We start from the raw sequence: 26,293 nt of genomic DNA on the forward strand, positions 1-26,293 counted from the left end.
CTTCCTACATCACCTTATACTTTTTTTAATTTTTATTGGAGTATAGTTGATTTACAATGTGTTAGTTTCGGGTGTAGAGTAAGGTGATTTAGTTATACATATATCCTTTTTCAAATTCTTTTCCCATATAGGTTATTACAGAGTATTGAGTAGAGTTCCCTGTGCTATACAGTAGGTTCTAGTTGATTATTTTATATATAGTAGTGTGTATGTGTTAATCCCAACCTCCTAATTTATCCCTCCCCCCTCATGTTACCCCTTTGGTAACCATAAATTTGTTTTCTCAGTCTATAAGTCTGTTTCTGTTTCATAAATAAGTTCGTTTGTATCAATATTTTTAGTTTCTACATATAAGCGATATCACATGATATTTGTCATTCTCTGTCTGACTTCCTTCACTTAGTATGAGATGATCTCCAGGTCCATCCATATTGCTGCAAATGGCATTATTTTATTCTTTTTTTGTGGCAAATATTCCATTGTATATATGTACCACATCTTCTTTATCCATTCCTCTGTTGATGGACATTTGAATTGATTCCATATCTTGGCTATTGTAAACAGTGCTACAATGAACGTTGGGGTGCATGCATCTTTTCAAGTTAGAGTTTTGTCTGGATATGTGCCCAAGAGTGGGATTGGTGAATCAGATAGTAGCTCTATGTTTAATTTCACAAGGAACCTCCATACTGTTCTCCGTAGCGGCTGTACCAATTTACATTCCCACCAGCAGTGTAGGAGGCTTCCCTTTTCTCCACGCCCTCTCCAGCATTTATTATTTGTAAACGTTTTGATGATGGCCATTCTGACGTGTGTGAGGTGATACCACATTGAAGTTTTGATTTGAATTTCCCTGATAATTAGCGATGTTGAACATCTTTTTATGTGCTTTTTGGCCATCTGTATGTCTTCTTTGGAGAAATGTCTGTTTAGATATTCTGCCCAGTTTTTTATCTGGTTGTTTTTTTAATATTGCACTGCATGAGCTGTTTCTATATTTTGGAGGTTGGTCCCTTTTCAGCCATATTGTTTGCAAATATTTTCTTCCATTCTGTGGGCTGTCATTTCATTTTGTGTATGGTTTCCTTTGCTGTGCAAAAGCTTTTAAATTGAATTAGGTCCCACTTGTTTTTATTTTCATTACTATAGGAGGTAGATCATAAAACATATTCCTGCAACTTATGTCACAGTGTGTTCTGCCTATGTTTTCCTCTAAGAGTTTTATAGTATCTAGCCTTACATTTAAGTCTTTAATCCATTTTTATTTTATTTTTGTGTATTGTGTTAGGGAGTGTTCTAATTTCATTTTTTTACATGTAGCTGTCAAGAGACTGTCTTTTCTCCACTGTATATTCTTGCCTGCTTTATTGTAGATTAATTGAACTATTCATTTTTTGTCATCTGCATCTTATAATTTTGGAGTACAAGTCTTTTGCCTCCTTGGGTAGGTTTATTCCTAGGTATTTTATTCTTTTTGATGTGATAGTAAAAGGGATTATTTCCTTAATTTGTCTTTCTGATCCTTCATTGTTTGTTTGTTAGTGTGTAGACATGGTACAGATTTTGGAGTGTTACTTTGTTTCCTGCAACTTTGCCAAATTCACTGACAAGCTCTAGTAGTTTTCTTGTAGCATCTTTAGGATTTTCTACGTACAGTATCATGTCATCTGAAAACAATGACAGCTTTACTTCTTTTCCATATTGGATTTTTTTTCTTTCTTTTTCTTCTCTGACTGCCTGGCTAGGACTTCCAAAAACTATGTTGAATAAAAGTGGTGAGAGTGGACATTCTTGTCTTGTTCCTGATCTTAGAGGAAATGGTTTCAGCTTTTCACCATTGAGAGTGATGTCAGCTGTGGGTTTGTCATATGTGGCCTTTATTATGCTGAGGAGAGTTCCCTCTAAGACCACTTTCTGGAGAGTTTTTTTATTTATCATAAATAGTATTAAATTTTGTCAAAAGCATCTTCTGCAGCTATTAAGATGATCATATGGCTTTCATTCTTCAATTTGTTGATGTGGTGTATCACGCTGATTAATTTGTAGATATTGAAGAATCCTTGCATCCCTGGGATAAATACCACTTGATCATGGTGTATGACCCTTTTAATGTATTGTGGATTTGGCTGGCTAGTACTTTGTTGAGTATTTTTGCATTTATGTTCATCAGTGATATTGGCCTGTAATTAATTTTCCTTTTTGTGGTATCAGAGTGATAGTGGCCTCATAGAATGAGCTTGGGGGTATTCCTTCCTCTGCAAATTTATGGTAGAGTTTCAGAAGGACAGGTGTTAATTCTTGCCTAAATGTTTGATAGAATTTGTCTGTGAATACATCTGGACCTGGACTTTTGTTTGTTGGGAATTCTTTAATCACAGTTCCAAGTTCAGTGCTTGTGGTTGGTCTGTTCATATTTTCTATCTCTTCCCGCTTCACACTTGGGAGATTGTACCTTTCTAAGAATTTGTCCATTTCTTCCAGGTTGTCCATTTATCGGCATATAGTTGCTCGTGGAGTCTCTTATGATCATTTGTATTTCTGTGATGTCAGTTTTAACTTCTCCTTTTTCATTTCTAATTCTATTGATTTGAGCCCTTTCCCTCTTTTTCTTGATGAGTCTTGCTAAAGGTTTATCAATTTTGTTTATCTTTTCCAAGAGCCAGCTTTTAGTTTCATTGATCTTTTCCAATGTTTTCTTCACCTCTATTTCATTAATTTCTGCTCTGATCTTATGATTTCTTTGCTTCTACTAACTTTCACTCTTGTTTGTTCTTCTTTCTGTACTTGCTTTAGGTGTAAGGTTAGGTTGTTTGAGATTTTTCTTGTTTCCTGAGGTAAGATTGTGTTGCTATAAACTTCCCTCTCAGATCTGTTTTTGCTGCATCCCATAGGTTTTGGGTAGTCACGTTTTCATTGTCGTCATTTTTCTGTAGGTATTTTTTGATTTCCTCTTTGATTTCATCAGTGATCCATTGGTTGCTTCGTAACATATTTTTTAGCCTCCGATTGTTTATGCTTTTTCCAGTATTTTTTCCTGTATTTGATTTCTAATCTCATAGCATCATGGTCAGAAAAGATGCTTGATTTGTGGCCTAAGCTGTGATCTATCCTGGAGAACGTTCCGTGTGCACTTGAGAGGAAAGTGTATCCTGCTGCTTTCAGATGGAGTGTTCTATAAATTAAGTCCATCTGTTCTAATGTGTCATTTAAGGCCTGTGTTTCCTTATTGATTTTCTGTCTGGATGACCTGTCCATTGATGCAAGTGGGGTGTTAAACCCCCCCCCCATTATTGTGTTACTGTGGATTTCTCCTTTTAGCATTTGCCTTGTATATTGAGGTGCTCCTATGCTGGGTGTATATATATTTACAATTGTTCTGTCTTCTTCTTGGATTGCTCCCTTGATCATTATGTAGTGTCCTTCCTTGTCTCTTGTAACATTCTTTAAAGTCTATTTTATCTGATATGAATATTGCTACTCCAGCTTTCTTTTGATCTTCATTTGCATGGAATATCTTTTTCCATCCCCTCATTTTCAGTCTGTATGTGTGCCTAGGTCTGAAGTGGGTCTCTTGTAGACAGCATATATACAGGTCTTGTTTTGTATCCATTCAGCCAGTCTATGTCTTTTGGTTGGAGCATTTAATCCATTTACAATTAAGGTAATCACCAATAAAAGGTATGTTTATATTGCCATTTTGTTAATTGTTTTATTTTTCTAGGTCTTTTTTCTTCCCTTCCTCTTTTGTTGTCTTCTCTTGAGATTTGATGACTATATTTAGTGTTGTGTTTGGATCACATTTTCTTTTTTGGGTGTGTATCTATTGCAGATTTTTGATTTGTGGTTCCCATGAGGTTTTGATATAGCAGTCTATACCTATATACAAAATTTTTTTAATTTGCTGGTCTCAATTTTGAATGCATTTCTAATAGCCTGCATTTGTACTCTCCTCGTCATATGATTTTTGGTTTTGATATCAGATTCACGTGTGGACGATTTCCTACCTTTTATGTTTGGCATTTCCAGTGAGCTTTCCCATTCGTAATTTTCTTGGTTCCACTTGTGGCCTTTTCTATTCTGCTTAGTGAAGTTCCTTTAGTGTTTGTTGTAAAGCTGGTTGGTGGCACTCAATTCTCTTAGCGTTTGCTTGACTGTAAAGCTTTCTGAATGAGAGCCTTACAGGGTACAGTATTCTTTGTTATAGTTTTTTTCCTTTTCATCGCTTTAAATATTCCATGTCACTCCCTTCTGGCCTGCAGAGTTTCTGCTGAAAAATCAGCTGATAACCTACAAGGGAATTCCATAAGGTTATTTGTTTCTTTTCCCTTGTTGCTTTTAATATTTTTTCTTTGTCTTTAGTATGTCTCTCGGCATGTTCTGCCTTGGATTTATCTTGTGCTTCCTGGATTTGTGCATTTTTCCTGGTGGAGGGGACTAGTGCCTGCCCACTCATGGGTGTAGCTGTGTCTTCTCCCCCTCGTAAGCAGGGCCATGTCAAGGGGTGTGTTTAAAGGTGGCTCAGGAAGACTTTAAGCAGCTTGTCTGCTGATGGCTGGGGCTGTGTTCTTACCCTGTTGGTTGTTTGGACTGAGGCATCCCAGCACTGAAGCCTAAGGGCTGTTGGGTGGGGCCCAGTCTTGGCATCAAAATGGCGGCCTTTAGGGTAGGTCATGCCAATGAGTACTCACTAGTACCTCTGCCATCAGTGTCCCTGTAGTGAGTCACAGCCACCCCCTACCTCTATAGGAGTCCTTCCCACCCCCTACCTCTATAGGAGTCCTTCCAAGTCCAGCAGGTAGGTCTGGCCCAGGCTCCTATGAAGTTACTGCTTTTTCCCCTGGGTCCCAGTGCACATCATGCACCCTCCAAGAGTGAAGTTTGTTTCCCCCAGTCCTGTAGATTTCCTGTGATCCAGCCCTGCTGGCCTTCAAAGCCAAATGCTCTAGGGGCTCCTCCTCCTGATGCCAGACCCCCAGACTGGGGATCCTGATGTGGGGCTCAGAACTTTCACTCCTGCAGGAGAACTTCTGTGTTATAATAATTATTTTCTGCTTTGGGGAGTTGCCCACCTGGCAGGTATGGGATTTGATCGTATTGTGAATGCACGCCTCCTACCATCTTGTTGTGGTTTCTTCTTTGTCTTTGGAAGTAGAGTATCTTTTTTGGTAGGTTCCAGTCTTTTTTTGTCGATGGTTGTTTACCAGTTAGTTGTGATTTTGGTGTTTTCATGAGAGGAGGTGAGCTCAGGTCCTTCTGCTCCGCCATCTTGTCCCAGAATACTTCACCTTGTACTTTTGTTATAAAGATGGCTCTGTTCCTTAACAGTCATGAATCAACCTCTGCTAGCTATAAACTTTTCTTCTGCAGCTTCCTCACCTCTCTCTCAGCCTCCACAGAACTGAAAAAAGAGTTAGGGCCTTGGTCTGGAGTAGGCTTTGGCTTAAGGCAATGTTGTGGCTGGTTTGATCTTCTATCCAGACCACTAAAACTTTCTCCACGTCAGCAATAAGACTTTCACTTTCTTATCATTCGTCTGTTACTGGGTTACTGGAATAGCACTTTCAAGAACTTTTTCATTGCATTTACAACTTCTGTTTGGCACAAGAGGTCTCCCTTTTGGTCTTGGTTTATGACACAGCATACCATCCTCATTAACGTCATTCACGTCTAGCTTTTCATTTAAAGTGAGAGATGTATGACTCTTTTCACTTGAATGCTTAGAGTCCATTGTAGGGTTATAAATTAGCCTAATTACAATACTGTGTCTCAGGAAATAATAGGGAGGGCAGAGGACAAGGAGAAAGGCAGGGAACTGGTGGTTGGCTTTGCAGTCAAAATACACACATTTATTAAGTTCACTATCTTTTTTAGGCACAGTTTATGGCACGCTAAAACAATTACAATACCAACATCAAAGATCACTGATCGGGACTTCCCCGGTGGTACAGTGGTTAAGAATCTGCCTGCCAATGCAGGGGACACAGGTTAGAGCCCTGGTCCAGGAGGATCGCACATGCCACAGAGCAACTGGGCTGCGTGCCACAGCTACTGAGGCCTGCACGCCTGGAGCCCATGCTCTGCCACAAGAGAGGCCACTGTAGTGAGAGGCCCATGCACTGCAACAAAGAGTAGCCCCCACTTGCCACAACTAGGGAAAGCCCACACACAGCAACAAAGACTCAATGCAGCCAAAAATAAATATAAAAATTACAACAACAAAAAAATCACTGATCACAGATCACCATACCAAACAGTAATAATGAAAAAGTTTGATTTGTGAGAATTACTAAAATGTGACAAAGTGAGCAAATGACATTGGAAAAATGTCACCAATAGACCTGTTCTACACAGTTGCCACAAACCTTCAATTTGTTTGTAAGAAATGCAGTCTGTGAAGCACAATAAAGCAAAATGCAGTAAAACAAGGTATGCCTTTAGTTTCCAGAAGAGTCTAATGCTAATGGTTAGACGACTCCACTTTGAGAACCATTGCCCCAAGAATCCTTCTGCTCTGAGTGTGTGTGAAATCCTTTTATCCTACCTCCCAGTCTCTTCATGATACAAGGAAGCAGTATAGTAGAAAGTGATTCTTATAAAACTCCAGATTGGGGTCTAGTTCTGTTTTATTATTAATTAATTTGCCATGTGGAAAAGTCATTTCCCCTCTCTGGACCAGAATTCCTCTTGATTAAAATGAGTCAGTTGGATTAAGTGACTGCTAAAAATTTTCTACACCAGGTGCAAATTAGAGGAGACTAAAAAAATAAATTGTTTGTGGGGTATAACCTGAAGGCAAAATTTATTATTTTGTGAAAAGATTGGATATTACTTCCCAATAAATTTGTATGTGAGAAGGTAAAACAAATGGGTCTAGAGTACCACTACTAATTTTATACTTCATATTTGGGATCAGATAACTTCTTTAAAGGGCAAGATAGGTGTTGCACACTGTAAGATCTGTCTCACATACTCAACTTTACTGTTGAGTGAGAATCAGGTGACCAGCTGAATTTGGACTGTGGGCATCAGCTTGCCAAACCTGTTTTATGTTATTATTCAATTTATATAAGTAATCCTACCTAAGTCTACTTCCTTAAGAAATTTGAAACTATGGGGAAAAAAGGAATAGTGATATTATGCTATAAGGAGTAAAGTTTCAATGTATTGACTATTCAGTAATAGAATGTGTAATTTACAGTATAAAGTATAATTTTTATGATACAGTAAGAATATGCCAGGAAAGTATATGTCCCTGGTGTTTAAAATTCAGTAGCAATATAAATATTACAATACTTACTGCTTATAGCTGAAATTTCATTATAAAATTGCATAAAAGCATTTAGGCTCTATGACAAAAGGGTGTGAAAATACATCTTTGTCATTTAAGTTGGCATTGTCCTGACCACCCAAGCTAGGGTAGAGGTCAAGCTCTAGGAATAAACCCACAAATCTATGGCAAGTAGTATTACTCACCATTAGCGGGCTCCATTCTGTTGGCAAATTTCAATTCCAGTGTGGTTGTGCTCTGTGAGCTGATGTTTTATAATGACATTCTCATTGAATTAAATAAGGCCACCTGTGACATGTTTATTATTGAAAATTATTTTCTTGACAGTTAATAAAGATCAGAGCAGAAATAGGGACAGAAAAACAACAGAAAATATAAACCAAATTAAGAGTCAGTTCATTGCAAGGGAAAAAGGGGAAAGGACTCCAATCAACAAAAGTATAAATGGAAAAGGAAACATTACAACTGATACCACAGAAATTCAAAGGATCATAAGAGGCTACTTTGAACACCTTTACTTCAGCAAACTGGAAAACTCAGAAGAAATGGAAAGATTTTTAAAAACATAACTTACTAACACTGATTCAAGACTGAATAAACAGATTACTAGTATAAACAGATTACTAGTAAGGAGACTGAATCAGTAATGAAACAAATCTCACAACAAAGAAGGCTTCACTGGTGAACTTTAAAGAATTGAGGAGGAGATCAAGATGGGGAAGGATGAGGATCTGACCTCCCCCGATGAACACATCCAAAATACATATGTACATGGAGCAATTCTCACTGAAAACAAACGAGACTGGCAGAAAGACTTTTCTACAACCAAGGCTGTAAAAGATCCACATGGAATCCGGAAGGGAAGAGAAGCCATCAGGACAGGACCTGTGCCCCTAAGAGGGGACAGAGAAGAGGAGGGAGCTACCATGGGTTCAGAGAGCATCCCTGGTGAGTAAGGGGTTTGAACCACATATGGGGCAGCCTGCCCTGGGGTCTAAAACTGGGAAGACAAGTCCCCATAGCTGGTTTGAACACCAGTGGGACTTAGAACCCAAAATTCAACTCGTGAAGATTACTCCCAGGAAGGAAGGAAGCAGATTGAAACTTCATGGGGCTCTGGCCAGCTTCCCACTACCACCCCAGCACATGCCTCAACACACTGAGCACCCAAGCAGGCCCCTATAGCCCTGGATAAGCTCCCCACGATGGCAAAGGCTGTTGTTGCCAAGGAGGGTGGGCACTTGGCTCGAACTTAGCACTTCATCTGCGTGGAGCAAGTGTGGCCATTGCTGGTGCTTTTGGAAGCTGTGGATTGGGAGCTGTGTGAAACTCTGACTGGGGCGCCTGGACCATCACAGCACATACCCTGGCCTGCACCAGATACCTGCTCCAGCCCTTCTTTCTCCACACTGTTCCCCTCTGGGGCCAAGGTGCTATTGCTGGGAGAGGGGAGGGCACACACTTGGAACAGACTCACCGCAGACCTGACTCTCAAGGCTTCTGCTACAGCACCTTGGGACCCAACCTCGTCCCTGTAAGAGGGTGACAACCACTGAGCATGGGAGGAGCTCCAGCTCACACCTAGCTCTGGATCTAGACATTCCAGTTCCTGCCCCATCTCCCACCAAGGTGATAGCTGCCAACACACCCTGGGGGAAGATGTGACCTGTATTCACCTCAGATCCAGCTTTCCCACCAAAGCCACTTCACAAATGCAGACTTAATAGGAATGCTCCCATAGAAGGACACTCTTTCAAGACTGGGATAGGTAACTGTTTCACCTACTTTCATAGAGACAGAAAGTTAAGCAAAATGAGAAGACAAAATGAGAAAGAACAAGAAAAAATAAATAATGTAAAAAACATTTTTGTAAAAAACAAGTAATTTACCAGTTAAAGATTTCAAAGAATCAGTAATAAGAATGCTAACTGAACTTTGAAAAAAATAAATGAACACAGTGAAAATTTTAACAAGGAACTAGAAAATATAAAAAAGAACCCATCAGAGTTGAAGAATAACTGAAATAAAAGCACACTAGAAGGAATTACCAGCAGACTAGGTAATAGAGAACTCACAAGTGATCTGGAAGATAGAATAATGGAAATCTCCCCATTAGAAGAGCAAAAAGAAAAACACATTTTAAAATATGAGGACATTTTAAGGGACCCTCAGAGACAACATTAAGCCTGCTAACATTTGCATTATAAGGGTCTCAGAAGGAGAAGAGAGAAATGGGTCAAAAATGTATCTGATGAACTTATGGCTGAAAACTTCCCAATCCTGAAGAAGGAAACGGATACCCAGGTACAGGAAGCACAGAGAGTCCTAAACAATATGAACTCAAAGAGACAAATCCGAATTAAAATTGCAAAATTTAAAGATAAAGAGAAAATTCTGAAGGCCATTAGCTGATTTTTCTGTAGAAACTTTGTAGGCCAGAAGGGAGTGGCATGATATACTTATAGAGTGCTGAAAGGGAAAGCCTTGCAACTTAGGATACTCTGCCATGTGATCTACATGCTAAGCCAAAAACCTGGTCTCAACAAATGTAACAGGATAGAAATTACGCCAAGCATTTTTTCTGACCACAATGGTATAAAACTGGAAATCAATTATAGGAAGAAAAAAATGGGAAAAACACAAACATATGGAGACTAATAAACATGCTACTAAAAAAAAAAAGGGTCAATGAAGAACCCAAAGGGGAGATCAGAAAATACCTGGAGACAAATGGAAACACAACTTTTCAAAATCTATGAAATCCAACAAAAGGAGTTCTAAGAGGGAAGTTTATAGCAATACAGGCCTACCTCAAGAAATAAGTCTCAAACAACCTAACGTACCACCTAAAGGAATTAGAAGAACACATAAATCCCAAAGTCAGCAGAAAAGATGAAATAGTATCAGAGAGGAAATAGAGACCAGAAGAAAATAGAAAAGATTAAACAAACAGCTGGATTTTTAAAAGATAAAATTGAAAATTCTTTAGCCAGACTCATCAAGAAAAACGATAGGACCCAAGTAAACAAAATAAGAAACGAATGAGGAGAAATTAACAACGAATATTACAGAGATACAAAAAAATCATAAGTGAATACTATGAGCAGTTATATGCCATCAAATCTGAATACCCAGAAGAAATGGAAAAATTTCTGAAACATACAACCTGCCAAGACTGGATCACAAAGAAATAGGCAATCTGCATAGAATGAGTACTAGTAGTGAAATTGAATTAATAATAATAATAAAAAACCTTCCAGCAAACAGAAGTCCAGGACTGGATGGCTTCACAGGGGAATTCTCCCAAAAATATAAAGAGATAATACCTATCTTTCTCAAACTATTTCAAAAATCGAAGAGGAGGGAACATTCACAAATTCTTTCTACAGGTCAGCATTACCCTGATACCAAAACCATACAGACACTACAAAAAAAGAAAATTACAGACCAATATCTCTGATAAATATAGATGCAAAAATTCAACAATATATTAGCAAACCAAATTTAACAACATATAAAAAGGATCCACACCATGATCAAGTGGGATTTATTTCAGGGATGCAACAATGGTCCATTATTTGCAAAATGAATGTGATACACTTCATTAACAAAAGAAATGACAAAAAATCTTTTTATCGAATGATCATCTCAGTAGACACATAAAAAGCACTGGACAAAATTCAACAGCCATTCATGATAAAAGCTCTCATCAATGTTGGTAAACAGGAAACATAGCTTACAAAAATAAGGACCATTTATGACAAACCCACAGTTAACATCATACTCAATGGTGAAGAGTTTAAAGCTTTTCCTCTGAAATCAGAAACAAGATAAGGATGCCCACATTCACCATTTCTATTTAACATAGTAATGGAAGTCCTAGACACAGCAATCAGATAAGGAAATGAAATAAAAGACATTCAGATTGGAAGGGAAGAAGAAGTAAAACTGCCACTACCTGCAGATGAAGTGATACTACATTAAAAAATCCTAAAGCCTCAGCCAAAAAAATTATTTAAGTAAATGAATTCAGTGTATGTGCAGGATACAAAACTAACATACAGAAATCTGTTGCTTTGTATACACTAAGAATGAATTAATAGCTCAAGAAAGCAATCCTGTTTAAAGTCACATCAAAAAGAATAAACTACCTAAAAATAAACTTAACCAAGAAGTGAAAGACCAATACTCTGAAAACTATGAGACATTGATAAAGGAATTGAAGATGAAACAGAAAAATGGAAAGATATCTCTTGTTCTTGGATTGAAAGAATTAACAATTTATTGACCAGAGACTTGTCAATAAGTTTTTTAGAGGGTGATACAATTCACATCACCGTGCAAAGTTGTTAGAGCTTAAAATTGACCAAGGGTTCATTATACAACTTATGGTTGTCATTATCATTCATATTTTTCTCCATTAGGTTTTTGTTCCAACCTACCTTGTGTATATTATAAACGCCACTTTATTACCATAAAATTTTCAAAAATGACACATCACGAAACTTTGAAGAAGAATTTTTCGGTAAACTTTATGCAGATACTTTCTCTGATTATCTGAGTGACATAAATACTAGTGTCACCGAAGATGACAGTTCTTCAGAATATAGTTCTGATTCAGACAGTGTGCATATTAGACCAACAAAAAGATGAAAAAACCTCAGTGACTGATTCTGATACGGAAAGTGAAAATGAAACTCACGGTTCTGGAGAATGCTCCTTTGCTTCTAGAGTGGATTGAAGACAACATTTCATGAAAATTAGAAGACTTTACAGGTATGTCAGGTGTAACTATTGAATGTAATTACCCACAAAGTGTTAGTGAAATAACAGAATTAATTTTCCATAACAACTTCTTCCAGTTGGTAGCTTCTCAAACAAACTTGTATCACCAACAGAATGAAAAATCATATAAAAAGTATGATAAGGCTTTAAAATGGACTGATGTAACCAATAGTGACATGAAGAGGTTTCTTAGATTAATAAGTTTGATGGGACAGATAAGAAAATCACACTGGAAAGAATATTGGTCTACTGATCCTTACTGAAACACCTATCTTACCAAAGATTATGATGAGAAGAAGGTTTGAACAAATAATGACATTTCTTCACTTTAATGATAACTCAGAAACTCTACTTCCTGCAGACAGGATTTCAAAAGTTAAACCTCTTTTGGATTATTTTCTACCAAAATTTCAGTTGATCTATATACCCAAACAAGAGCCATCACTTGAGGAGGCAAGGCTAAAGTGGAGAGGACAACTCAGATTCAAAACCTATAATCCCGGAAGACTTACAAAATATGGAATTTTGGTCAGGATGGTTAGTGAAAGTGAAACTGGATACATATGCAACCTTGAAATTCATACAGGTGAAGGAAAGAAACTGCAAGAAACAGTATTATCAGTCCTACAACCTCATCTGGGTTCATGGCACCATATTTACCAAGACAATTATTGCAACAGTGTGTTCACATCTGAAATATTGTTGAAAAACAAAACCAGAGTTTGTGGGACTATAAGAGAGAATCAGGGTCTACCAAACCAATTAAAGGAGAAATCCGAAAATCTACAGTGAGGAGAAATGACATTCTTACAGACGGGAGAAGTGATTCTTCTTATATGGAAAGACAAGAGGCTAGTCTGCATAGTGACAACTATTCATGACACCTCCACAACATCTACAGGAAAGGAAGACAGGAGGACTGGCTATCTAAGTCCACTTGTATATTAGAGTATAATAAATATATGAAAGGAGTTGATTGATCTGATCAATATCTGGCAAACTTCAATATCCTCCAGAAAACTCAAAAATGGTAATATAAAGTGGGTTTCTGAACAATTGCAGTTTATTCAATGCATTTAAAATTTACTGTAGCCTTAATGCACAGAATAAAATGACTTACAAACAATTTTTGTTAGCAGTACCTAGAGTATGGGTAACAGACCATTCTGGTGAACGTAGTGGTAGCCCTGCACCTGGTCCTTCTTGTGGAGTTTATAAAAGAGCCCCCCACAAAGATCCACCTTGTCAACTATCAGGTAAAATAAAAGAACATATTCTAGAGGAAATAATATCCACAGGACTAAAAAAAAAAAAAAATGCTACCAGAAAGTGTAGACTCTGCTTTATCCAGGGGAAAGCGCAGTGAAGCATGGTATATTTGCAATAGATGCTCTGTTCCCCTGCAGAGAGGTACCTGCTATATACTGCCTATAGCACTCTAACAAAATATTAGAATGGTTTAGTAAGACATGTACAAAGTTTCAAATAAATACAGTAAGTGCAAAAAAAAGTTTTTGATATTTGCTCAAATGTTGTTTGATTTTGAGGTGTTTCAATATTCACTTATATCACAAACTGCCAGCCACAGGTGTTAGTTTCTGCAAAAACCTCCCAGGCAATAATGTGTTAATACTGTTAAGCTGTCCATATTACTCAAAGCAATCTACAGCTTTAATGCAATCTCTATAAAAATACTCCGTGACATATAATCCTAACATTGATTTGGAACCACAAAACACCCTGAATAGTCAAGGCACTCTTGAGAAAAAAGAACAGAACTTTGAGAAAACAGAACAGAATTGGAGGTATCGTGCTCCCTGGCTATAGACTATACTGTGAAGCTACGGTATTCAAAAGAGTATAGTACTGGCACAAAAACAGACATATAGATCAATGGACCAGAATAGAGAGCCCAGAAATAAATTCACACACTTATGATCAATTAACCTACAACAAAAGAGGGAAGAATATACAATAGAGAGAAAACAGTCTCTTCAGGAAGTGGTGCTGAGAAGACTGGACAGCTACATGAAAATAATGAACATTTCTTTACACCGTATAGAAAAATTTAAAAATAGATTAAAGATCTAAATGTAAGACCTGAAACCACATTAACTCCTAGAGGAAAACATAGGCAGAAAACTCTTTGACATAAAGTGTAGCAATATTTTTTTGCATCTCTCAACTCAGGAAAAGGAAACAAAAGCAAAAAAAACCAAACAACAACAAAAAACCCCAACAAACAAATGGTACCTAATTAAACTTAAAATCTTTTGTACAGTAAAGAAAACCATCAACAAAAAGAAGACTGTCTACAGAATGGGAGATATACTTGCAAATTATATACCTGATGATGGGTTAATATCCAAAATATATAAACTGCTCATACAACTCAATATCAGAAAAACAAACAACCTAATTAAAAAACATCAGAGGACCTGAATAGACATTTTTCAAAGAAGATGTACAGATGGTCAACAGGCACATGAAAAGATACTCAATGTCTCTAATCAGAGAAGTGCAAATCAAAACCACAAGGAGATATTACCTCACACCTGTTAGAATGGCTATCATCAAATAGACCAAATAACATGTTTGTGAGGATGTGGAGGAAAGGGAAAACCTAGTACTCTGTTGGTGGGAATGTAAATTGGTGCAGCCACTGTGGAAAACTGTGTGGAGGGGCCTGAAGAAAACTAAAAATATAACTACCATATGACCAGCAATTCCACTCCTGGGTATAAATCTAAAGAAAATGAAAACACTAATTTGAAAAGATACATGCATCCCAATGTTCACAGCAGCATTACTTACGCTAGCCAAGATATGGAAGCAACCTAAGTTTCCATCAACAAATGAATGGATAAAGAAAATGTGGTATATACAGACACATACATACATATACACACAAGCACACATACAATGGAATATTGCTCAGCCATAAAAAAGAATTAAATTTTGCCATTTGTAACAACATGGATGGACCTAGAGGGCATTATGCTTAGTGCAATAAGTCAGAGAAAGATGGTATGTTATAACACATGTGGAATCTAAAAAATAAAGCAAATGAATGAATATAACAACAACAACAACAAAAAGACTCAGATATAGACAACAAACCAGTGGTTACCAGTAGGAAGAAGGAAGAGGGGAGGGGCAAGATGATGGGAAGGGCAAGAGAGAGGTAAGGGATTAAGAGTTAAAAGCTACTATTTGTAAAATAAATAAGATACAAGGATATACTGTACAACAAAGGGAATATAGCCAGTATTTTATAATGTCTTTCATGGAGTATAATCTATAAAAATATTGAAGAGTATAATCTATAAAAATATTGAATCTATTGTACACCTGAGATTAATAAAATGTAAATCAACTGTGATTCAATTAAAATAAAGAATGAAGGAAGGAAGGAATGAAAAAAGGAAAGAATAATTAACACCCATCCTTCTCAAACTCTTCCCCAAAAAAACTGAAGAAGAGGGAACATTCCCTAAATCTTTTTACAAGGCCAGCATTTTCCTTTTAACAAAACCAGGACAGGACCCTAGTAGAAAGAAAACTATAGGCCAATATCCCTGATGTGTATATATGCAAAAATTCTCAAAATACTAGCAAACCAAATTTGGCAGCACATTAAAGGAATCATTCACCATAACCACGTGGGATTATCCCTTGGATACCAGGATCGTTCAACATAGGCAAATCAATCAATGTGATACATCACGTTAAAATAATTAAAGACCCATATGAACATCTCAATAGAAGCAGAAAAACATCTGACAAAATTCAACATCTCTTCTTCATAATAAAAACTCTTAGCAAATTAGGCATGGAAGGAACATAATAAAGGCCATATATGATATAAGCCTCCAGCTAACATCATACTCGATATTAAAATGTTGCAAGCTTTTCCTCTAAGATCAGCAACAAGACAAGGGTGCTCACTCTCACCCTTCCTATCAACATGGTGCTAGAAGTCCTAGCTAGAGAATTCAGGGTAAAAAAGCAATAATAGGTATCAGACTGGAAAGGGAGAAGTACAATTGTCTCTATTTGCAGATGACATGATTTTGTATAGAGAAAATCCTAAGACTCAACCAAAATCTATGAGATCTAATAAAAAAATTCAGTAAATTTGCAAGATACAAAACTAACATACAAAAATCAGTCATGTTTCTATATACTAACAATGAATTTTCTGAAAAAGAAAGAAATTGATCCCATTTACAATAGCATCAAAAACAATAAAATACTTAGGAATAAATTTACCTAAGGAGGTGAAAGATCTCTACTCTGAAATCTACAAGACACTGATGAAAGAAGCTAAAGAAGATAATAATAAATGGAAACATATCCCATATTCATGAAATGGAAGAATTAATATTTTTAAAATGTCAATACTACCAAAAGACATCTGTAGATTTAATGCAATCCCTATCAAGATTTCAATGGCAGTTTTTACAGAAGTGGAAAACATACTCCTAAAATTTATATGGAACCTCAGAAGATCCAAATAACAAAGAAATACTGAGAAGGAAGAGCAAAGCAGTTGGCATCACACTTTCTCATTTCAAGCTATACTATTAAGCTATCATCATCAAAAGAGTATTACACAAGCATAAAAACAGACAAGTGAACCACTGGAACAGGATCAAGAGCTCAGAAATAAAACCAAGCACATATGGTCAACTAATACTTGACAAGGGAGCCAAGGATAGTCAATGGAGGAGAAAAAACATCTCTTCAATAAATGCTGCAGGGATAATTGAATATTCATATATAAAAATAAAACTGCACCACTATTTTACACCATTCACAAAAATTCAAAATGGATTAAGATTTAAATGTAAGAACTTAAACCATGAAACACTTAGAAGAAAAAATAGGAATAAAGCTCCTTGTCATGGTAATGATTTTTTTATATGACACCTAAAGCACAAGCAACAAAATTTTTAAAATAAACAGTTTGGACTACATCAAGCTAAAAACTTCTGGACAGCTTAAGAAACCATCCTCAAAATGAAAATACAACCTATGGAATGGGGAAAAAAAAATGCAAACCATCTATCTGACAAAGGGTTAAGATATATAAAGAACTCATACAACTCAATAGCATAAAAACAAATAACACAACTAAATATGCATTAAGGACCTGCATAGACATTTCTCAGAAGAAGATATATGAAAAGCCAACAGGTACATCAAAAGATGCTCAGCATCACTAGTCATTAAGAAAATGCACATTAAAACCACAAAGAGGTATCACCTCATGCCTGTTCAAATGGCCATCATCAAACAGACAAGAGATAACAAATACTGGCTTGAATGTGGAGGAAAGGGAACCCTTTTGCACCGTTAGTGGGATTGAAAATTCGTATGACCACTGTGGAAAACAGTATGGAGGATCCTAAAAAAAACTTAATAAAATTACCCTATGATCCAGCAGTTTTACTACTGGGAATATATCCAAAGGAAATGAAAACACTAACCCAAAATCATATCTGCACCCACATGTTCATAGCAGCATTATTTACAATAGCTAAGACACAGAAACAACCTAAGTGTTCATAGATGGATGAGTGGATGAAGAAGTCGTGGTATGTATTTACAGCACAATATTATTCAGCCAGAAAAAAATGAGGAAATCCTACCATTTGCAACAACATGGATGGACCTTAATGGCATTATGGTAAGTAAAATAAATCAGAGAAAGACAACTACTGTATGATTTCAGTTACAGGTGGGATCAAAAAAGCCCAACAAACACACAAACAAGCAAAAACAGAGAATAGGAGATAAGACTTGTAGAAGTAGAGGGTGGGTGGGGGATTGAAAGAAGGTGGTCAAAAGGTACAAACTTCTGTAAGACAAGTAAGTGCTAGGGATGTAATGTACAGCATGACAACTAGAGCTAACACCGCTGTCTAATATATAGGGAAGTTATTAAGAGAGTAAATCCTAACACTTAACATCAAAGGAGAACTTTTTCACCTCTCTTTGTTTTTACTTTTTTTTTCTTATCTATATAAGGAAATGGATGTTAGCTGAAGCAATTATGGTAATCCTTTCACAATATATGCAAGTCAAACACCACTCTGCTGCAACTCCTTAAACTTATACAATGATGTATGACAATTATTTCCCAGTAAAAGTGGAAAATAATTTTCTTGACAGTTAACCTGTAATTCAAAAGCCAGTGTGAACATGGCTATTGTTCTGAAGCCTGTTAAAGTCTAAGAGGGCCCTATTTGGCATTCTCACATAATTGATGAGATGTGAAATTACTTTGAACTAACCCTGGAGGCTATTCACTTATTCTTATTCATTCTTTTGAACAGCACACACAGAGAAACTTGACATTCTGATTGGGTGTCATTGCCTATTGAACAGTACCTGCTTCCAGAAGAATTTATCCCTGTGTTTTATGTTGTTCACGAATAGCCATGTGGGTTCCTAAGACCTGGTCCTTCTATACTTGGGGAGAGTAATATTGTGGTCAGCTGAGCTGACCAAATGTTTTCATGTCATAGCTATCATTTTTCTTAGCTTCTGTTAAATCCATAGGGGAGTCATTTGGGGTATGGTTATTTAAACCAAATATATTAGTGAGTTAAAATCATGGTATATGAGCTATAAGCTGAAGGTCTATTGTTGAAAAATTCCTAGGACCTGGACACTCCTTTGTCCAGACTAGCTGAATTCCCTGACACAGTTCATCTGCTTAACTAGAGTCTCTTGCTTGCTCTCTCTATAAATATGTGCAAACATACATGTGTTTGTATACATATATGTATATATGCATATGTATGTATGTGTATGCATGTATATACATATAATCTTTCATCCCCTAATATTTTGAACACTGATTTCTTGTCATTTCTCCTAGTAATAGAGCTGATGCACACCATTTGAGGTAAAGCATTTTTTAACCTGTTACTTCATTACATATGTAGCCAGCACGTCTCCATAAAGAATGTAAAGCATTTAAAGATTTCCACTTTAGCTGGCAGTAAACATATCTCAGCAAGCCCTGTCCTATTCAACATTGTTGTCCATGAAGTAGATGAAGACCCTAAGGGCAGGCCCATCAAGCTTGCAGATGTCACTAAACTGAAGGAGGACAAACTAAGATGAATGACAGACACAGCATTTAGAAAACATTGTGACAGGCGAGGGAAATGAAATGGATCTAACAAGATGAAATACAATATGGATAAACACCAAGTTTTACACTTCCAAACAACTAACCACACAAGACACAATAGGGCTTAATGAGGTTTTAGTCTTCATTAACCTCACAGAGGTCAACACTATGACATAACCAAAGTAAGTAAGGAAGTAAATATTGAAATCAGGCTGCATTTATAAAAGTACAGTACTTAAAACAAGGTGACCATGAGTCTCACTTCATTTTGTGTTGGTCAGGCCATTACTGAGGAATTATATTCAGCTATCTAATTCAGCTACCTCATTTGAGAAATGGAGATAAAAATTTCTATTCCACTGAATAATCAGTATTAAATGTGACAATGCATATAAAAGAGTTGGCACAATGTGACATGAAATAAATGTTAAATTGATGGTAGATGATGACAACATTTATTGGAAATACTCAAAAGTGTTGAAGAAGGTGGCAGTAAATGAAGGGATGGAAAAAGGTATTCCATGCAAATGGAAATCAAAAGAAAGCTGGAGTAGCAATACTCATATCAGACAAAATAGACTATAAAATAAGGACTGTTACAAGAGACAAAGAAGGATACTACATAATGACCAAGGGATCAATCCAAGAAGAAGATAAAACAATTGTGAATATATGTGCACCCAACATAAGAGCACCTCAATATATATAAGGCAAATGTTTACAGACATAAATGGATAATTGACAGTAACACAATAATAGTGAGGGACTTTAACATCCCACTTGCATCAATGGACAGGTCATCCAGACAGAAAATCAATAAGGGAACACAGGCCTTAAATGACACATTAGAACAGGTGGACTTAATTTATAGAACATTCCATCTGAAAGCAGCAGGATACAATTTCCTCTCAAGTGCACATGGAACGTTCTCCAGGATAGATCATATCTTGGGCCACAAATTAAGCCTCGGTAAAATTTAAGAAATTTGACATCATATCAAGCATCTTTTCTGACCACGATGCTATGAGATTAGAAATCAAATACAGGAAAAATACTGTAAAAAGCACAAACAATCGGAGGCTAAAAAATACGTTACGAAGCAACCAATGGATCACTGAAGAAATCAAAGAGGAAATCAAAAAATACCTAGAGAAAAATGACAATGAAAACACGACGATCCAAAACCTATAGGACGCAGCAAAAACAGATCTAAGAGGGAAGTTTATAGCAACACAATCTTACCTCAGGAAACAAGAAAAATCTCAAACAACCTAACCTTACACCTAAAGCAAGTACAGAAAGAAGAACAAACGAGAGTGAAAGTTAGTAGAAGCAAAGAAATCATAACATCAGAGCAGAAATTAATGAAATAGAGGTGAAGAAAACATTGGAAAAGATCAATGAAACTAAAAGCTGGCTCTTGGAAAAGATAAACAAAATTGATAAACCTTTAGCAAGACTCATCAAGAAAAAGAGGGAAAGGGCTCAAATCAATAGAATTAGAAATGAAAAAGGAGAAGTTAAAACTGACATCACAGAAATACAAATGATCATAAGAGACTCCACGAGCAACTATATGCCGATAAATGGACAACCTGGAAGAAATGGACAAATTCTTAGAAAGGTACAATCTCCCAAGTGTGAAGCGGGAAGAGATAGAAAATATGAACAGACCAACCACAAGCACTGAACTTGGAACTGTGATTAAAGAATTCCCAACAAACAAAAGTCCAGGTCCAGATGTATTCACAGACAAATTCTATCAAACATTTAGGCAAGAATTAACACCTGTCCTTCTGAAACTCTACCATAAATTTGCAGAGGAAGGAATACCCCTAAGCTCATTCTTTGAGGCCACTATCACTCTGATACCAAAACCAGACAAAGATACGACAAAAAGGAAAATTACAGGCCAATATCACTGATGAACATAAATGCAAAAATACTCAATAAAGTACTAGCCAGCCGAATCCAACAATACATTAAAAGGGTCACCTTATCTTTGATAAAGGAGGCAAGAATATACAATTGAGAAAAGACAGCCTCTTGAGTAAGTGGTGCTGGGAAAACTGGACAGCTACATGTAAAAGAATGAAATTAGAACATTCTCTCATACCTTTCACAAAAATAAACTCAAAATGGATTAAAGACCTAAGTATAAAGCTGGACACTATAAAACTCTTAGAGGAAAACATAGGCAGAACACTCTGTGACATAAATTGCAACAATATCTTTTAGGATCTACCTCCTAGAGTAATGAAAATAAAAACAAAAATAAACAAATGGAACCTAGTTAAACTTAAAAGCTTTTGCACAGCAAAGGAAACCATAAACAAGACAAAAAGACAACCTACAGAATGGGGAGAAATTATTTGCAAACAAGGTGACTGACAAGGGATTTATCTCCAAAATATACAAACAGCTCATGCAGCTCTATGTGAAAAACAAACAAACAAACAACAGCCCAATCAAAAAATGGACAAAAGATCTAAATAGACATTTCTCCAAAGAAGACATACAGATGGCCAAAAAGCCATGAAAAGATGCTCAACATCACTAATTATCAGAGAAATGCAAATCAAATCCACAATGAGGTATCACCACACACTGGTCAGAATGGCCATCATCAAAAAGTCAACAAACAATAAATGCTAGAGAGTGTGTGGAGAAAGGGGAACCCTCCTACACTGTTGGTGGGAATGTAACTTGGTACAACCACCGTGGAGAACACTATGAAGGTTCCCTACAAAACTAAAAATGGAACTACCATACGATCCAGCAATCCCACTCCTGGGCATATATCTGGAGAAAACCATACTTCAAAAAGATACATGCACCCCAATATTCATCGCAGCACTATTTACAATAGCCAAGACATGGAAGCAACCTAAATGTCCATCAATGGAGGAACGGATAAAGATGTGGTACATATATACAATGCGATATTACTCAGCCATAAAAAATGAATGAGATAATGCCATTTGCAGCAACACAGATGGACCTAGAGATTATCATACAAAGTGAAGTGAGACAGAGAAAGATATTATATGATATCACTTATGTATGAAATCTAAAAAATGATTAAATGAACTTATTTACAAAATAGAAATAGACCCACAGACATAGAAAACCAATTTATGGTTACAAAAGGGGAAATGGGGGGATGAAGTAGGAGTTAGGGATTAAAATATAAACATTACTATATATAAAATAGATAACCAACAAGGACCTATTGTATAGCACAGGGAACTATACTCAATATCTTGTAATAACCTATAATGGAAGAAAATGTAAAAAAGAAAAATATATATCTACATGTATGTATAACAATCACTTAGCTGTACAGCTAAAAATAACACAACTTTGTAAATCAAGTATATTTCAATAAAAATTTTTAAAAATAAAAACAATTAAAAATATAAAAAAGAAAGTGGCCACAACAGTGAGAAGATTCAAAACTATGGGGAGTGGTCAAAAAATTAGAGATGTTTAATCTAGAGATGAGATGATTCAGAGTAGGCGTAAGAGCTCTCTTCTAAGAACGAAGAGTAAAAATGTGATAGAAGGGATGGGGAGTTCTATGATTACCAAGGGTGTAAACAAGGATCAATGAAGATGGGCAAGAAAAAGTACAATTTTTAACATTCAGAAAGGTACAGAGTTGCGTAATTAGAATACCTTCCATGGTGGTGAGTTCTTCAAGACCGGAGAGCTTTAAGCACAGGCTTGATGACTTTTGAATATGGTTGCTCTAGACTAATCAAGTATAGGTCAGAAAGTTTGGTTATGTGTCCTCTAAGGTGTATTCTGGCCCTGAGATTCTCTGGTTTTGTAAATATTCAGCAAAGCAGTTATAACCATAAAAGGTGGCCACATGTCTCACCTTAAATTTTTAGCTCTTCATTGTCTGAGATGAGAAGTTACCGTGAGCAACAGACATATAAATGAGAAACACTGCAAAACGTTCTGTCTTAACGTTTGAGTGCTGTTGACCTTCAATCCCTTCTGAGTGTTCAGGGCCATTATTCCGGAAATTGTACTCTGCCTATAATTTGGGGAGCTGCCTCAAGGTGGGAAGTGATACCTTATTGTAGCTCCTTATAATAAACAACCTGAAAGCTATCTTGTAGAAGAAAAATTATTTTGAAACCAGAATATCTGGTGGTGGTGCTTAGAGAATTGCTACCTCTGTGTTACTAGATAAGTCTTTTAGCCTCTCTGGGCCTCAGTTAATTCTTCTGTAAAAAGGGTATAGTCAGACTTCCTCCCAGAGTTGAGCCAGAAATAAAATTAGATGAATGCATTTGAATGTATTAGGTTGTTCATTGTGAACTGGGAAAAGTACAGCAGCATGATTTTCCACTCAAATGAGTGCTTGACTGTTTATGCATTTTTAGCTGCTTAGTTATAATGTTACTTAAAATATGATTTTTAAGAAACATTTAGAAGAAAAGTTTGAAAGAACATATTGACTTCCCTCTGCAACTTAGAAATGTCTCCATGTTTACTTGGGCTGCCCTGCAAGCAAGGTCAGGGAAAGGCAGGGTGTGTATATGTGAGTATACATGTGTGCATCTGTTTCGAGCAAAATGGGAGGTGGCCAGGGGAGCACTCTGACTAGAAATCTTTCCTATGTGCTCTGTAAAGTGTTTATAAGATTTAGTTTCCATAGTGCAGCTTACTGTTTCCCTAATGATGAAACCTCCTTAATCTCATTTCTAAACAGGATGGGAAGATATTCTGCCGGCGGACAGCTTGTGATTGCCAGAATCCAAGCGTTGACCTTTTCTGTTGCCCAGAGTGTGACACCAGGGTCACAAGTCAATGTTTAGATCAAAATGGACACAAGCTCTATCGTAGTGGAGACAACTGGACTCACAGTTGCCAGCAGTGCCGGTGTCTGGTATGTTGGCTTCCTTTAGAGTGTGTTATCCTATATATCCTGGAGGGGTTTACAAGCTCAGTTGTTTGTGGGATTTAGTTTCCTGCGATTTGTGATCCTGTGCAGGGAGTTGTGGGTCCTGTGGCTAATTACAGGGCATATGTTCTTCCAGAAGACATTAGTATTCTACTATTTAAAACACCATGTAAGACAGAAAGGACATTTATAGCACAGATTTGGTCTAAGTTAGTTTACAATTGCTACTTTTTAGCCACTCCAGATCAATAAAATTCCCCACATGATAGAAAGCTTTCAAAGCCTTGATGGGGACTTATAGTTCTTACAGAGTCAAATCTTTCATTTCTTGGGACATTACCATTAAAGGTTTCAATGTCAGAGATAGCAGAACATAGTAGAAATATCAGGGATTGGTACTGATTCTAGGTCATAGAGACAGTCCTGGTTCTCCCACATGCAAGATGTGTGTAATTAACTTGGGCAAGTCCTAACATTTTACTTGATCATTCTTTCCTTCAGTGTACACAAGTGGATGGGCACCTATTTTGCAGGGCTGTTGTGAAGATCAGTTATGTGAAAGGCAAGTGTAGTACTTGACACATAGAAGGTACTTAGTGAACGGTAGTTACTATTGTTCATATTTCCTAGATTGAAAAATTTGTTTTACAGTGCTAAACCTTAATGTAGAAAAATGAAGGTTATTTTGTATCTTAATATGGGGATACTAATGATATAATCATGTTAGAGAAAGTCCAGAGAAAAACCTTAATTTCTGGACCTGGTTCTTTCTGTTTCAAATTATATAACACAAAGATTTCTAATGTTGCAAAGACTGTTAAGACACATTATCATAGTGAATATGACGTTCCATCTCTGAGGTAATTATAGCCAGTGGAGCTAAGTCATAACTAAGTCAACTTGTAATGGAAACTGTTAGCTGTGTTCCATAATTTAACATTTGCTAAAATTAATGATTCAGTCTATGGATACTGTATAAAAACAGGCATTCAGAAAAACTGTGCTGTAAATTTCTATTGGATTTTCTAAAGTTACCTGGCAAATGTGCAGATAATCTTAATAGAAACAAATCCTTCTTAATCACTCCTAATACTGAGGAGTATAACTCAGATATATTCAAATCATAGCCATTCTTACATCTCCCATTCAAGAACAGGCAAACACAACACAACTATAGAATTAGGTTCCACATCAGCCTGGAAAATTACATTTCTCTTTGAAGAAGCCAATCATCAGGCACTCAGAAAAACTGTTATTAATTTTAGACATGATATTTTCATAGAATTTCAAAACAGTATCCTCTCTCATCCCCAGACCCTAAGGTTATTATTTCCTGGGAGAACTGAAGCTGCTGAATATAACTTAATAACGACGTGAGAATAAAGTGGGTTATATTTAATAAATATCAATAGTTTGCATGTGCCAGACTCTGGATGATATAACAATGAGCATGACAGACATGGTCTATCATGAAGCTGACTAAAGGCCATAGTCTTGTGAAGCTGACTGAATAATTAGGCATGCGTTTGCATAAATTATAATGAGTGTCATGATAATGGAAGAGGCTACATAGGTAGTAGTCTCTACTATGCGCAGCTCAGTGGAGCCACAGTGGCCACATCCTGGAATACTTGGAGGCTCTGTCTGAACTGTAACACCTTATACACCCTTGTGATGTGTCACTAGCCAGACATTACATTCAAAACCATTATGAAATTGTTCTCCTGATATTGCCCAACCTCAATTTTAAATCCAATATAAGCAACTCAGTGCATGTTGTTATTGAAATAGTACAGTGGTTTAAGGTCCTCTTTGACCTTAAGGGAAACAGATTTCTCTTTACACACTAGCTCAGTACCTTATCATCTGTTTGTTCATTTGTTTAGCATTTATTGACCAGAACTGTGCTAAGCATCGGGGGAATAAAGGAACAAGCCCAAAACCTGAAAGCTCAAAATGTAATCTGGAATTGTATTGATAATTATGATAAGTCTCACGATAAAAATAATTATGGGTTGCCATTGGCACGCAGAGATGGGACCGAACTCTTTCCGTGGCTACAGTATAGACAGTCAGCAAAAGCACTCTGGAGGTGGTGATGTCTGTATTTGTTCTTCAAGGAGGAAACACATCATACCCATAATGATGCTAAAGT

At 36.7% G+C, this 26,293-nt stretch overlaps 1 protein-coding gene across 3 annotated transcripts in view; it reads left to right on the top strand.

The window, feature by feature from the left end:
- NELL1 (neural EGFL like 1) overlaps positions 1-26,293 on the top strand; it is an 852,764-nt gene that overhangs the window by 823,702 nt on the left and 2,769 nt on the right. For all 3 annotated transcript variants that reach the window (XM_029208123.1, XM_029208124.1, XM_029208125.1), the window contains one exon: positions 23,947-24,123. In XM_029208123.1, coding sequence (XP_029063956.1) covers positions 23,947-24,123 — 177 coding nt within the window. The remainder of the gene's footprint in view (positions 1-23,946; positions 24,124-26,293) is intronic.

This window comes from Monodon monoceros, unplaced genomic scaffold (assembly GCF_005190385.1).
Source record: "Monodon monoceros isolate NGI ecotype Baffin Bay Population unplaced genomic scaffold, NGI_Narwhal_1 Super_Scaffold_7, whole genome shotgun sequence".
NCBI lineage: Eukaryota > Metazoa > Chordata > Mammalia > Artiodactyla > Monodontidae > Monodon > Monodon monoceros.